We start from the raw sequence: 15759 nt of genomic DNA, 5'->3' as shown, positions 1-15759 counted from the left end.
GGCCACATCTGCTGCACCTCTCCACGGTCCCTTTTAGCGCCTGCAGCCCAGTCACATGGACGGCCTGGGCTGAGGAGTCCAGCCATCAGCCCCTGCTGTTTTTTCATGGATCAAGGTCCTTTGCTGCCACCCCAGCACTTTACTGCATTCTGGGTATCAATGGTGTCATCAGCTCTTGCAAGGGAAACACAGAACTCAGGTCTTGCCAAGTATGGAAAGTCTTTCAGTTCACCTTTAAAAACTGTCGCCTGTGCATGTCTGATTGCAGCTGCTGCAGCTTGCAAGGATGCCTGATAATTTGGTTTTGATGCCCCTTAAATGGTTAGGATAAAGACCCTCACTGCTAGGGCAGAATTAAAATAGCCAGGGACTGAAGGTCCACAGCTATACTAGGCTGATTTCTTTCCAACAACCTCTTGTCCTTACATTTTCAAGAGTTGCAAGTATACCAGGTGTCTAAGTTATAGTGATGCTACAGAGGGCATAGAAGAAATGAAAGCAGCTTTAAAGATTCTGTTACCTAGGGTTAAACATTGTGCATTTTGGCTTAGATCTGGCACAAATTCTCTCTACTTGTGCCCTGAATATTTTCCATGCATGTGAAAGTAAAAAGATGGACAATGGATGTTGCTCTTGGCTCTAAACCAGTCAAGCCAAGTATACAAGTGTGACTTTAGAAAGGGCCATTGTGAAAAAGCACTGGTGAACAGCTTTCTGATGTGTGTAGCAAATCCCAGCTGCATGAGGTTTAACGTTGGTATTTCCTGCATAGACAAGACACTACAGTTTCAGCTTTTTCTTCTTGGTTGACTTCCGGCATCATTTATGTTGGTCCCACTGGATATGGAAAGAAGACTAAGGTAGATGCCCTCTTCTATGAGGGATAGCTGAACTCTTGCTGTGAGAAAAAATATCAGTTTGATTCCTTGATCAGTAGTTGCTTGTCCAGCAGGCCAGCAATATTGCTGATGGGTCTCAATGGCAGAGCACAGATCTGAGATCAGAGGTATAGAAGACATACATAATTTACTGTCTGTTTCTTGATTTGTCAGGTTCTGTGTTACTTGTTAAGTACTTGAACCTTGATTCTGCAGTTCCTTCTACAGTGCGCAGCAGGGAAGGCAAGATTTTTGAACCATACGAAAGCATGAATGGGTGGCAGATGACAGGGTTTCAAGTGAGGCTAAGTACTAGGTATAGGGAGTCCTTAGCATCGTAGAACATGAGGGTTTGGAGGGACTTCCGGAGGTCACATCTAGTCCAACTCTCTGCTCAAAGCAGGACCAGCCCCAACTACATCATTTCAGCCAAGGCTTTGTTTAGCTGGGTCTTAAAAACCTCCAAGGATGGATATTTCACAGCCTCCCTGGGTAACCTGTTCCAAGCTTCACATGGAGCTGATGGTTTCAGGGCCTCTATGAGGGATCCTGTGGAACATGGGCAAAGAATGAGTGTGTCCTGGGTGACCTGGGCTCAAGAGTGACCATCAGCATGGGTTCACTTCACTCCTTGCGAGGAGTAACCCGGCAGTCAGGCTGCAGCGCCCTCATTCATACAGAATTGGGTTCTTCAGCCCTCCCGTTCTGATTCATCACTCTTAGACTTGTGCTTAGTCTGCCCTTGTGCTGGGCCAAGCTCTTAATTACAAGAGATGCTAAGTGATTACTGCATTCATTAAATAACCTTGTATATCGAAGTAAGGCCTAAGTTCCTGGAAAAGGTATTCCCTGTCCCTGGCAAATGGGTATTTTTAACTGCCCAAGAAGCCAGTTAAATTTTGCACCCCCCCAGATCACAAATTCAGGATTGTTCCAGGAAGACCGTAAAACAAATCCTTTTTTCTTCCCCTGCATGCTTTGAAATTGTTGAATAAAAACATTGCTTCCTTTTTTTGGTAAACAGTATGTAAATCACAAGTCTGTAAATCTTTAAATGGCATATTTATTCTCCGTGTGTTTTACTAGATCCACGTATCTGCATTTTGTTGTGCACTGTTAATATTTATAGGCCAGGAACTGAGCAAGTATGTTTGAAAATAGCTTTATCCTTGTGGGATCTATTTCTAAAATAATTTTACATAAATGCCACAAATTTGACTGCTTTTCCTTAAGGGAAACATGAAGAAGCTAAAGTTCAAAATGGCAGGCAATTATAGCTGTTGCCCAGTGCCATTTTTCTCAGTTGTGAATTTATCTTTGCAAAGAAACATACAGAAATCATCTAAAAACCATAGGTCACAGGTTCATAGTTTTTGCTATGCATAAAAAATAGTGAAAGAAGCTATAATGTTATTACAACAGTGAGCTCTCTCAAGGAAAGTATCTGCCTGATATCCATTAATATGCTGTGCCATTCACTGCAAAAATATTTGTAGTATTTTACCTCCATCTGAATGATGGTTTCAGTGTGGTTGCTGAGCCGTGGTTCTTTGCTCTGTTATATAGCCTTATAAGTGGGGTTCCTTTTTTCCTTCATTAGGTTGAGATGAGGCCAGGGACCAACAAAACACAAACCTTTCTGGACCTGTTTCTTCACTGTTCGTTTGTATGCCCAAAAGGCTCAGTAGGCCTTGATGACCGTGGTCTTGCAGCCATTGCAGAAGCTGATCCTAATGCCAAGAGCTTTCTGAAGCACTGGGTTGTAGTCTTGTTTTGCTGCTGTGCAGAAGACAAGAGGGGCCCGTGCTGCCGCCTTCCATCCAAAAGCATTTCCTGTTTGGCACTGCAGAGGTTACCATGTTAGCTCAGTGCAAAGCTCAGTGTTCAAGTATTTGCCTTACTCAGGCAAATTCTTGGCAACACACCAGAGTAAAGAATGAGTCAAAACCTAGTGAAAACTAAGCACAGACCTCTGGACTTGTCTAGTAACAATTTTAGTCTAACTGTTTTCAGAGTGATTATTAGCTATGGTATCTCCATCATTTTTGATTAACAAAATGATTGGCCAAGATAAGTGTCTTGAACTCTGAGGTGGTGCGAGCCCCTTTGCTTCCCTGGGAATTGAGGATTCTTCATCAGTAGGCCACCTTCTGACATGTGCTGCCCATTCAGCCTCTTCTTAGGATGCATAGTATCTAGCTTACCAAAATCATGTATGTATCAAAGAAGGTTGCTGCCTGCAACCTTGCAAGGAGAAGAGAAATCCACAGCGTCCATGTGAATATGCATTATATTATACATATTATGCCTCTTCTTAACCGCCCAGTTTTAACTAAATGTGATGGTTTGTTGGCTATTTTCTGCCAGTAGTTTTCTTTCTGGCTGCTTGTCTGTCTGCACACACGCTCAACATGGATTAAATATAGTTGCATTGTTTAATTTCAAATGCATTGTCCTTGTTGTAGAAATACCCCAAATTTAATTTTCTACATTGTTTTCAGAAGAATGATTTGTGTCCTAGGGGACAGCAGTAATCTTGAAATTTGGCAAGCAGCTAAACATTACATAATGAAGCAGGATTCATAAAGTAGTGCAAGAAATGGACTAGTTCTTCTTTTTGCCTAGATGGTGAATGTGAGGAGTCCATGAATGTAAATATGATTCCTTCTACATACTACTTCTATTCTTTCATTATTTCTATTCAAACAGTTGACTCATTTCAGTGTTCCTTGATCCTATGTAAATTGGAAAGGCGAAAAGATTAAACAATTTTGAATAGTGAACCACAGGCCCTAAATAGCTAGGATCATTTTTGGTCACTTGTTCATGTTCAGAATAAGTCAGTGGAGGAAGAAACTGAAAGCTCTTACTCTCTGATAACTGTACGGTGTGAGGTATTCAATGTGGACTAAGCTGGTAGTTCTCCTTTCAGTTGCCGATACACAAGTTTCTGTATTTACAATCACTGCTGGCAGCATGAGCCCCTACCCCTTGTGCTCAAGTCTCAGCAGGAAGGCTGAAGATAGACTGACAACTGAACTTCTTTGTCACTCTCTGTGTAGGGCTAAGATACCTTTATTGGGATACCCTTATGCCTCCCCTCTTCGACCTACTCTGTTCATGCAGCACTTCATTCTCCATGGCTGCCTACGTTGTATGTTGTGCAGGCCTTACGTTTTACACAATGTTAATTCTTTTTGTTCACAGTTTAATGCCAAGTGTACGTGCAGTGGCTCTCTCCTTTGAGTCTATAGGCAATAAGTATTGTTCATTCACAAAATTAAATTAAACAGGGTGAAAGATTTATTAGGGCTTTAGATTCAGTGTGTCACATGGGGCCTTCAAAGTCTGGAATGATGAGGTCTGGGTACTCCAAACCTCACTGCTTGCTTTATATCACCCTGGTAATGAAGATCAGCTGGGACAGACTTGCTTTCAGTCAGAATATGAATGTTCAAGACCTGTTTTTTAGGTTAGTCCCCAATAATAACTTCTGCATTTCTTCTTGCAGCTGTGAAACAACACACAAGTAATGGAGGGCACAAACAACATCCTGCACAGCTCTCTGGTTGACAGGCAGAGTCAGGTGGCTGACATGCGAATGTTCAAGCATTGCAGATGCCAAACTATAGGTGGAAAACTGAAGGCTGGCATAGCTTTGTATCACAGAGTAGCAGGGCACCTCTGCTACAGTTTTTCCCCTTTTGGTCTTCAGGGCACAGCCGCTCACAATATGGCTTGACCCTCTGGGGAGCTGAGATCTATTCTGCAGTAACAAAGTCCTTTAGTTACAGCCCAACAGAAACACAAAGCAGGCTGGCCAGGCTCAGCTTCCAGTCCTCTTCCTCTCCTAGTCAGCTGCCCTTGCTGCAAAAGGCTTCCCCAGCACGCAGCCACAGATTCCTGGCTTCGGTCAAGCCAAAAATCCACTTCCACCAAGGAATTTAGACAGCTCCTAATTCCTTCGGGACTTCTTGCCCCAGAGAGCCTATCTGCTTTGCTTCCTTTCCTACCCTCAACTGTTTCACTGCTTCCTGTTGAGTCTCTCTTTGGTACATTCCTAGGGTGGTCAAGTTTCGCCGCACGGGGGAGAGTTCCAGGTCAGAGGAAGATGCCATTTCGGGAGAACACGAAATTCAGATTGAAGGTGTCCAAACAGAACTAGAGGCTATAGAGCTGGAGGATGGAGCTGCAGTGCCAAAGGAGTTTGCCAACCCAACTGACGGTAAGCAAGACTCTAGTTCTCCCTTTAAAATAAGCATGTGGCTTATTCTAGTCATGCTGAAGCCAAGACTGAGTCTGTTGCCTTGAGAGAACCTGCCAATCGAGGGGGTTAGAGCAATGGGGCTGAATGACGAACGATGTGCCTGTGACGACTGGACTGCCTTCTCTAGGGGTCAGCTGCTTATTTGTTTTACTGTTATCAGGACTGGACCCCAAACAAATCCCAGATGGAAACACTTGTGAATTTTGGGGCAGGTCCAAAGCTGAACACAGGGTCCGAACTTTGCACGGTGTCTTTACAACATGGCAAATCGAATCAAGCATTCCACACAGTTGGTATCTTCAAGTTCTGCATCTGAGCTTGAGACTTCAATCCACTTCTAAAAGTCGGTTCTAGACAATAAAACTGACAAACTAATCCACTCAAATGTCCAAAGCCCAAACAAAGGGTCCTGATCAGTTTATGACTGACTCCTTAGAGCACTAATTTAGGAAGCTTGAGGAGAGTTGGCTTGGCATGTTAATTTTTCCAAGGTCTGTTCTGTTTTAGTCTGCTGTGACTAGGTACATGTAGTTGAGTTCTTACTGGAATTGCCCTTTAGCCTTTTTTGATTGGGGCTTTTCAGAGTTTGCTTTTGGGTAACAGTAGAAATTCAGCTGATTTAATTCCAAAAGGTCTGTAAAAAGGCTGACACGATACTGTTAGGAACTCAGTATCCGTGTGCTCAGGACAGGAAAGTGGCGGATTACCTGTCTGCTACCAAAAAGGAAACATTTTAGCCCTTATAGCCCTACGACTTCCTGGGAATGGAGTCTGGGTCTCTCACCTTCCCTCTGTCTGAGAGCATTGGAAAAATTCCATTCAGAAATGACGTGCTGGGTTCACGATAGCACTTCCACATGGCTCATCTTCAAAGCTGAGCATGAAGCCTCTGCAGTGTTCCTGTCTCTCTCTGGCCCCGAGGACAAGAGGGAGGTATTGAGCCAAGGATTTCAGCTACTGTCCACTGCATAGCAATACAAAGGCAGGAGGTGGAAAGCACAGGTTGTTCTGAAGACACACACACTGGATACTTAGAAATCCAGAAGACATATTTTCTTGATGTAGTTTGAAGCCAGTAGAGCACTTGGGAATGGGCATAGTATTGATTGGGTTTCTTTTTTCTGTTTCTTTTCCAGTGGTGGTGGAAAAATTAGCGGGATGGAATTACAATAGAATACATGCCCTTGTTTGATTTTTCAGGGGGGTTGGTGCATGCATTCTTTAGCTGACCGTGCATTTCCTCAGCTGCACTTTTGTGCCTTGCAGTTATTTAAATTTAACTTTCTTGAATGAATCTCTGCATCTGAGTGACTCTCTCCAGAGAGCTCAGCTTACCAATGAAAGTCTGGGTGTGTGCATAAACATGGAGAGAATTTATGTTGGCCTGTTGGCCACAAACAAAGTGTCTTAAATACCAACATCTCAAAAAGTCTCTGTGCCATTTTTTTAAGGGGAGGGTGAGGAAGGAAGGGAAATGACTTACAGCAGTTTATTACAAGGCTAGATGAAGTTTTTAATGTGGGAAACTGGCTTACTATGTGTATTGACCATTGGTATTGGCAAAACTTTGAGACAAGCTGCTTTAAATGACTATGAAGTTAAAACAACATTTAAACCATGTTTTTCATTCTAAATTTTGCACAGACATAGTTGGCAATGGACAAGTTAATAAGTTAAACAAGCCTAAATTTCCCCTGCAGCAACTTGAGATCATTGCTCCCAGTTCTATCCCCGATACCATACTGATTTATATTTTAAAAAATCTGTATATATGTAAGTTCATTTATTAATTTTCCTAATCATGGTGTTTGGCAAAATCCTTGAAGAAACTGGGGGTTAGTGTGTGTAAGAATTGAATACAAATGAATTAGAGCTGTGAAAATTTAGCCTATTATTAAATTAATAAAAATTAGTTGGATTATTAGCAAGTGCCATTTTAGAGCACATCTCTTAGCAGGGAAGAAATGAAGTGTTGAACCAGAAGCTCTGTTTCTTTTCCAGATACTTTTATGGTGGAAGATGCGGTGGAAGCCATTGGGTTTGGGAAATTCCAGTGGAAGCTCTCTGTTATTACTGGATTAGCCTGGGCAAGTAATTGTTGTCAAGGTCAATAGCATGGACTCTGTGTCATACATTGATGTCTAAATGATGTATTCATACCCTGAGAACAAAATCCCCCAACCTTTCATGAACAGAAATACTGTTTCAAGTGTGAACTGTTGCCAGAATCAGAGCTAACCTATTCTGCTAACCTATGCATAAATAGCAGGCTAAGCTCCTTCTCTTCTTCCTCTAAGATGGTTGGGAGGGTCCAGCTAGACCTGCTGCTCTAAACTCTCAGGCTGCTGCTACCATAAGTTTATACAGTTTTTCCTTAATGTGGTGATTTTACCACATTCATCCTTTTGGGCAAGATATTCCCTTTTCCATGTGTTTTCACCCTCAGCACATTTTCCCCGCTGTCTGAACAAATTCCTGTACTCCTAGGTTTAACTGTGGTACCCAGAGCAAAATGGTCTCTTTTCTATTACTCTGTCCTCTTTATTATATGTTAGCCAGATATTTTGTTTCCTAGTTATTGTCCATATATTGGGTTACTGTCTGCCCTGGTTCAGTAACTGAAGGAGAATGTGGCTCACAGATGTCTTAATGTACATGAACCAAATTTGTGGGTGATGTATAAAGAGGTATATAAGTTATGTGGCATGAATTAATGCTTGTATTTGGGAGTCTAATGCTGATGCAAACCAGTAGCTAGGAAAAAAGAGCTAAACAAACTCAGACTCCCTGAAATTTTCACCATCACCAAACGACATCACTCTTAAATTTGGCCCTTTGAATCCTACCTGCTTAGGTTTTTTTTCTTAGCATTAGTAAGAATTCTGCAATCTTGTAGCCTGAGTGCCTACATTGCAACACTTCCAGCGCTGTGTCATGTATCTAGGGAATGAGTTTGGAAGTGCTTATGTCCCTACCCAACTTAAGTGCTCTGAAGATATATTGCTGTTTTCCACCGCACTGTGCAAACCTGCAGTGCCTTTCAAACAGGGTTGCCTTGTTTTGCCTCCATGGTCAGAATAGCCTCATCAGGGCAAGGTTACCTTCAAAGAGAGAAGCAATCTTATGTTATGTCAACCTGATTTCTGGGTTGCCTTGTTTTGCCTCCATGGTCAGAATAGCCTCATCAGGGCAAGGTTACCTTCAAAGAGAGAAGCAATCTTATGTTATGTCAACCTGATTTCTCAGCAGTCATTTATTTTTTTCTTTCTTGCCCTTCTAGATGGCAGATGCTATGGAAATGATGATTCTAAGTATCCTAGCTCCTCAGCTTCATTGTGAGTGGCGATTACCAAGCTGGCAGGTTGCATTGCTCACATCGGTAGGAAAAATAGCTGACAGCTCCTGTATTCTGTAAGGTGTTCCCACTCGTTGCTATTCAGACATGATGGTTTCTATCTCCGTGTAAAATCTGCTCATGGGCTTTGCAGACTGGAAACAACTCTAATGTTGTCTTACAGGGGTATGGAAGCCTTTCTTTAAAAGCCAGAGTCTGAAGAAAAGAAACACAGCCAGGACCGTGGCATGTTTTGGATGTCAAGTTTCATACAATTTGCAGCCAGTCCTGCAGACTCCCACAGGTTCATTATGAACTTGGGCTTCCGGCCCCACTCGCACAAAGTTTCATAACTTTGGCAACTTTTTCAGGATGCCTTCTCTCTCACTGTCTCAGGAAAGTTTAAACTCCTTTGCCCATACCAGGATTGGGAGCCCTGGGCTAGAGTGGGATTTTGCTGTTCAAGCAAAATGGTGCCTGGCAGTGGAGCCCTCACAGATTAACCCTGCAGGAATGCAGGTGGGCTTGGGGAGGAGAAAACCGGCCTTGGGATACAACTAGGTGACTACCTTTTACTTATATATTTTGCTGCTGTGTGGCATGTAGGTTAACTCCAACCCCTGCCTTCTTATCTCCAGTGGACTTTGATGACCTTTTTGGGCCACAGCGTGATTGCACACATTTGTAGGTACACAAATGGTCAGAAAATCCTTAGACGCCGCTGTAGCAGTGGACGTAGTCTTTTTGGACTTTAGGAAGGCCTTCGACACTGTCTCTCACCCCATTCTCATTAAAAAACTAGGGGACTGTGGCATCGATGCCTGCACAGTCAAATGGGTCACTAACTGCCTGGAGGGCCGCACCCAGAGAGTGGTGGTGGACGGGTCTTATTCGACCTGGAGGGGTGTGGGCAGTGGGGTCCCCCAGGGCTCAGTCCTCAGGCCCGCACTGTTCAACATCTTCATCAGCGACCTGGATGAGGGGGTAAAAAGCACCTGGTTCAAATTTGCAGATGACACTAAGAAGTGGGGGGAAGTGGGCATGCTAGAAGGGAGGATTAGGCTGCAATCGGACCTGGACAGGTTACAGGGGTGGACGGATGAGAACAGGATGGGTTTCAACACTGACAAGTGCAAGGTGCTGCACCTGGGGGGAAGAACCAGCAGCAGACCTACAGGCTGGGGAACTCCCTTCTCATCAGTGCAGAGGCAGAAAAGGATCTTGGAGTCGTTATTGATGCCAAAATGAACATGGGCCGACAGTGTGGGGATGCCACCAGGAAGGCCAACCGCACCTTGTCGTGCATCCACAGATGCATCTCGAGTAGGGCCAAGGAGGTGATCCTCCCCCTCTATGTGACACTGATCAGGCCGCAGCTAGAGTACTGCATCCAGTTCTGGGCACCGCACTTCAGGAGGGATGTGGACAGCAATGAGAGGGTCTAGAGGAGGGCCACCCGCATGGTCAGGGGACAGCAGGGCAGGCCCTATGAGGAGAGGCTACGGGACCTGAACCTGTTCAGCCTCCACAAGAGAAGGCTGAGGGGGGATCTAGTGGCCATTTACAAACTAGTCAGGGGGGACCAGCAGGCAATGGGGGAGTCCTTGTTCCCCCAAGCACTCCCAGGAGTGACTAGAAATACCGGTCACAAGCTGGCAGAGGGTAGATTCAGGCTAGATATCAGGAGGTGCGACTTCACAGCCAGGGCGGCTAGGATGTGGAACCAACTTCCAGGAGAAGTGGTGCTGGCTCTTTAAGAGGAGGCTGGATGAACACCAGCTCGTTTGACCCCAGTACTCTTTTCTGCCATGGCAGGGTGTTGGATTTGATGATCTGCTCAGGTCTCTTTCGAACCTACCAACTATGAAACTAACATACTTTTAAACCAAAAAGTCAGTTTAAACTACCTGCCTCTGCTCCAGCTGAAATCAAACCCAATAAAAGTCCAGTGCCTCAGCACAGTACAGTTTTAGCTCAGTATGAACAGGGGGTGGAGTAGCAATCAGTATGAGATGGAAGCTGATACATTAGTGCCTTTTAGAAGTGAGCACCCTTTCTCAGGCAAAAGTCTCACTAACTTGACTGAGCAAAGACCTCAAGGTCTGGCTCATGGGCGAAGCTGGGAATCTGGTAATTGGCATGAATGGGGCAGGATTTCAGCCCCTATCTTTCTTTTCTGGGATGGGTACAGGTTGTTTCAACATTTTAATCTTCTTACTGACTCCTCCAGAATTGTAAAACCTAATCTGGCCTCCAATGAATGATACTATTTTTGCCAATGAAACCAAACCTCACTCAGCTGCCTGGTGAAACTGTCAGTCAGAGGCTAGAGATGAGCTGGGGCTCATACCCAGAGCAGCTGTAGCTTGCAAGGTACTGATCGTGTAAAGAACCTAAGCACATGGTTGCCTTCAAACAACTGGCTTCCCTATAGAAGCCAGGGGGCTTCACACCTTGCAGGCCTGATCTCCAGATGCCTAGGATCCCAGGATGCCCTTTCTGCAGATGCTCTCTTAAGGCAAAGCCTTAATGACCTTCAGTTTATTAGCAGCTTGCACTACCCAGCCACTGTGTCATATTTTTTAGTTTATCATAAATATATAGGTGGGATTTTAAAAAAAGGGACTTGGCACTGATCTAACTGATCCTAGTAAAGTCACTAGAAAAACTCCCAGGGCTCTCAATGGGTGGGAAATTTTGGGGTAGTGCTGAGCAATCTCACTGTATGTATATCCTTTAATAATCTCTTCCCAGATGAACTGTGCCCCAGGCACCCAGCAATAGTCCTTGGTAACAATGAGGGTTTGGATTTTCTGGTCTGATTGCAGAGTTGCACCATTTCCTTTTCTCTGCTCTTACCTGACTCTCTGTTGATGCCTGCTGTTAAGAGGAAAACTTGCTTCTGTTCCACAGGTAGTGTTTGTGGGGATGATGTCCAGCTCCACGCTCTGGGGGAACATGTCAGACCAGTATGGCAGAAAAACAGTAAGCCTCCCCCTTTTATCAGAGTATATTCTGTCATACTGTTGTTTTAGGACACTGCTTGAGTCCATACCACGCTTCCCTACAGGGTTGCAGTAAATAAGAGTGAGAAAAATAGAGAATAGTGAAGTGGAGCTGTCTGGGCATGTTGCAAAGTGATGCATATTTTTTTTCCATGAGAGTCCCTATGAAATTCTGGGCACTGGTACAGCAAGGCACTTAAGCATGTTGTGACTGCCTGTGTTGCACACATACAATATGTATTTGTTTGTGCAAACCACAGGTATTGCAACTTGGTGTAGACCACCTGCATGCCACAATCCCAAGTGCAGCTCTCCAGTGCGCTTTGACAGATTTTGGCCTGGCTTTGGGAAACACAAGAGGACTGTTCTTCTTGGATTTTATAGGCTGTCTGAGCTGCCAACTCTACATTTCAGTCTTTATCTCATTAACTTATGTTACCGCATAATCCTTTTTCTGCTTGTTGGTTAAATACAGGGCCTGAAGATCAGTGTGTTATGGACCCTGTATTATGGGATTCTCAGTGGTTTTGCACCAGTGTACAGCTGGATCCTTGTGCTCAGGGGACTGGTGGGCTTTGGGATTGGAGGAGTGCCTCAGTCGTAAGTAAATATTCATGTTTTAAAATTTTCTTTTCCAGTTTTTTCTCTGTTGAAAGAGATGCTGACATAGAATTCTGTCTGTTGATCTATTAATGCCCTCTGAAGCTACGTTCATCAAAGGATATTGGTCCCGATATATTAAAATGAACAAAGGTTTTTGAAATATCATATTTCTTTGAGGAGGTAACTAAACTCCCCAGGGACTTGTACCTCCTTCTTTATGAATAAACTGGGCCCCTGAATTCAGTGTGATCAGGAGAGTTACAGGCTCCCCCTATTATTAGGTTTCCCTCTGTTAAATTAACATGCCACTGTGATTCAGCCTGTGCATCTAGAGCAGGAGGCTCTGATACGGTCTGTAGGTTTAACTGGCACTTACTTTGCTGCTCTAACCGGGAGTGATAATCTCTGGAAATCTGTTGACCACACACAGACGGAGCAGAATGAGCAGGATCCTTCTCTATACCTCCAAGTATCTGGGACATGGGGTGAAGGTAGAAAGCACAAGCACTCCACCATTACAACAGCAGAAAGGGGAGAATAGATAGTGTGAAACTTTCAGCATGGCATAATATAGCCTGGGAGCAATGCATTGCCATTGCATTTCCATATTCTTTCCTAGAGAGGAGTGTATAAGTGATGACACTGAGTTGTGACAATACCATATCAGAATATCAAAGCTAAAAATCAGAGGAAGGGCTGAGCCACAACCCCCTCGTGTTTTGTGAACCTCCAGATTTCTACCCAGTTCCAAGCCTCATCTGTGAAATGGGTACAGAGTGGCACTCTAGATCCAGAGGGTCTCAGACCTAGAATGGTTTGTCTGTTTCCATGGATTAGGCTCACCCTGGGCCGAACAAAGAAGCGAGACGACATTCCCTGATGCGACTGAATTCACGGGAATCGCCTGGCTGCAGGCTTTTCATTGTAAATGGAAAGGGAGGAGCAGAGCCATGCACTCTCTCCTCAGCCATTTATTCTAATGAATAATTGATGCTGTGCCCTACTGAGGTGCGATTTCAGTACAAGAGAAGCCCGACTCTGATTGATGGCTCTTGGACTTGTTTCTGAGGCAAGCCAATATCCTGTCCTGGCTTGCGGTGTTTCTAGTTCTGTTCCCACAAATCCAGATAAAGGGGCCTCAGCTCTGGTACTATTATTAATTTGCTTTCATTGCTGTCCACGAACACTAGATGTGAAGGCAATAGGTGCCTATGCTGGGAGAGCCATCAGTCTGTTGTGTACTTATTGACTGCGAGCTGGATCTTGCCATGCAGTTCCCAAGGAACGTTACTAGCAGGAGGCAGGAGAACAATTGAAGCAAAGCATGAGAATTGTTAATATTTTGAACTGTAATCATTTATTGATTTTTATTTCACTGCACAGGTATGCCTAGTTTCTTGCACTTTACAGAGAGGCTACCTGTTTTATCCAGGTACTCAAAGAAAGCCAGTTACAGAGTTAGGAATGGTTTCTGTTTATCCTTAAAGAATGGGCCCATTGGCAAAAAGATAAATATATGTAAGACAGCAGAAAGAACCACCTTTTTATTATTCTTGAGCAGGCTATAGCCTTTTCCTTTTAGTGGTGGAATTTCTGTAGAGTCATTTAGCTATCTTTGTAATTGTATTATTTCGTTTTGTAATGGACTTGGGGACAGAGTTTCTAAGAGAGATGCTATTTAAAATAAAGTACTGTGTGATGGAAACCTATTACTGCAGAAACCCCTTCAGCTGCACTTGAGAACCTGTGGCTTCCCTTGAGAATCATCCATGCAATATTGTGTGATGCTGGATAAGATTATTCATGTTGACAGCATCCTCAGATACTAAAGCTGGAGGTGCAGAACACTCCTGTAAAAGAAAGGCAACAGCCTACATGCAAAAGCAATCACTTTCTGTCCTCTGGTGCCATATACATGTGGGAATTTTCTGCATCCCATTACATTCAGCTCCATTTCTCCCTGTTTTTAATTGCTGATTTAATGTGATGCTATTTGCAACTCTATCCCCCAATGAGCTGAGCTCTGGGAAGCCGCTCAGAACTTACTCTGGCATTCCTGACGTCAGCGAGAGTTTTGCCACAGACTTCAAAGGCAGCATTATTTGGCCCTTAAGGAGTATCAAAAGCAGAAACAGGACAAGTGGATGGAATACAAATACAGCAGGAGCACAAAAGTCCTATCAGATGGTTTGACACAGATGAAAAAATATCTTTGATTGGCCAGTGTCCCTTGCGTTAATCCTCAGGAAACAGAGCAAATACTGCCCGTTGGCACAACGAGGGAACAAAGACTCCACAGGCAAGCTAGGATATTTCTAAAATTCCTGCTTAATAAAAGAATGCAAATGATTTTATATGAGCAATTACAATTGCAGCCTTGAAGTATCCATCTCTTGGAGGATGAAAACATAGAGTGGCCCAGTGCGAAATCCTTTTAGCTAGCTGTTACACCCAGGAGAGATACCTTCCCCCAAAGTTGTTCAGGTTATGCACTGAATCCTGTGGACCACGCTGAAAATGGAGTTTGAGTGCCCTGGTTTTTGAGCAAATTCACACCAAAGGTTGATTGTGTTTACTATCTTGAGTATGAGGTTACAATGCTGCAGAAAGGAGCAGATCATATTTTCTGTTACATTGGCAAAATCCCTGCTGAAGTATATGGCATTGTTCTGGTGTAAGTGATATGAGAATCCGACCTGTGTCTATAGCACTGCTGGCTGTGTGGGTGGGGAAGGGGTTTTATGTTGTTACTATGGTGTTTGGCAGCTTTAATAGGAAATAAATTAAATGTCTCAATATACCTCTATGTGCTAACATGACTGTTTTCTCAATATTCCTTCTTTGCAGGGTAACTTTGTATGCTGAATTCCTTCCCATGAAAGCCAGAGCAAAATGCATTTTATTGATAGAGGTGAGCAGTGAGGTCATGTGTGCTTAGTTCATAAAGGCAGAGGCCTAAATTCTGCTTTCAGTTACATCTGTTCAATCCCACTGATTATTTCATAGTTTCATGGTTGGTAGGGTCGGAAGGGACCTGAGCAGATCATCAAGTCTGACCCCCTGCTGTGGGCGGGAAAGAATGCTGGGGTCAAACAACCCTGGCCAGGTGATTTGTCTAGCCTCCTTTTTGAAGACCCCCAAGGTAGGAGCGAGCACCACTTCCCTTGGAAGTTGGTTCCAGATCCTAGCCGCCCTGACAGTGAAGTAGCGTCTCCTGATGTCTAACCTGAATCTACTCTCTGTCAACTTATGGCCGTTATTCCTCGTTATTCCTTTATTTAAACATTTCACAACAAGGTAGAAAGAGTATGGGGCTGTATTCAGCTCTCTGAACTTAAACCAAAACTATACAAAAGTCAATGAGAGCAGAACTTGGCCCATTAATTGTCAACATGTAAAAACAAAAATGTGTGGTTGCTTCATGGATGATTGAAGCCAGCCAAGTGTTACCATGAAGGGGAGAGCTGTGCTGTTACTTGCTCCGTACTCAACAGGCTGTCCCAGTGAAATCCTGTCTTCCCTGAATTCAAATCCCCTTGAAAATACAAAATGAATCGTCTCAGAGAATTTCAGCCTGAGGTTCTCAGAGAATAGCCTAGAATTAATTTCAAGTAATCAGAGAGCAGTAGACAAATTACTCTCATAGTTTCTCTCTTGACTTAGCTAGCCCTG

At 43.8% G+C, this 15759-nt stretch overlaps 1 protein-coding gene across 3 annotated transcripts in view; it reads left to right on the top strand.

The window, feature by feature from the left end:
• The window catches only part of SVOP (SV2 related protein), a 34491-nt gene that overhangs the window by 2776 nt on the left and 15956 nt on the right, over positions 1-15759 (top strand). For all 3 annotated transcript variants that reach the window (XR_009455108.1, XR_009455107.1, XM_006264178.3), the window contains exons 2-7: positions 4943-5103; positions 7147-7232; positions 8426-8524; positions 11393-11464; positions 11960-12084; positions 14935-14998. Coding sequence is in view for 1 of the 3 variants with exons in the window: in XM_006264178.3 (XP_006264240.1) it covers positions 4943-5103; positions 7147-7232; positions 8426-8524; positions 11393-11464; positions 11960-12084; positions 14935-14998 (607 nt within the window). In the remaining 2 variants the exon portion in view is untranslated. The remainder of the gene's footprint in view (positions 1-4942; positions 5104-7146; positions 7233-8425; positions 8525-11392; positions 11465-11959; positions 12085-14934; positions 14999-15759) is intronic.

Source organism: Alligator mississippiensis, chromosome 10 (assembly GCF_030867095.1).
Source record: "Alligator mississippiensis isolate rAllMis1 chromosome 10, rAllMis1, whole genome shotgun sequence".
NCBI lineage: Eukaryota > Metazoa > Chordata > Crocodylia > Alligatoridae > Alligator > Alligator mississippiensis.
Note: the sequence above shows the minus strand (reverse complement) of the source record. Positions and strands in the feature narration are given on the sequence as shown.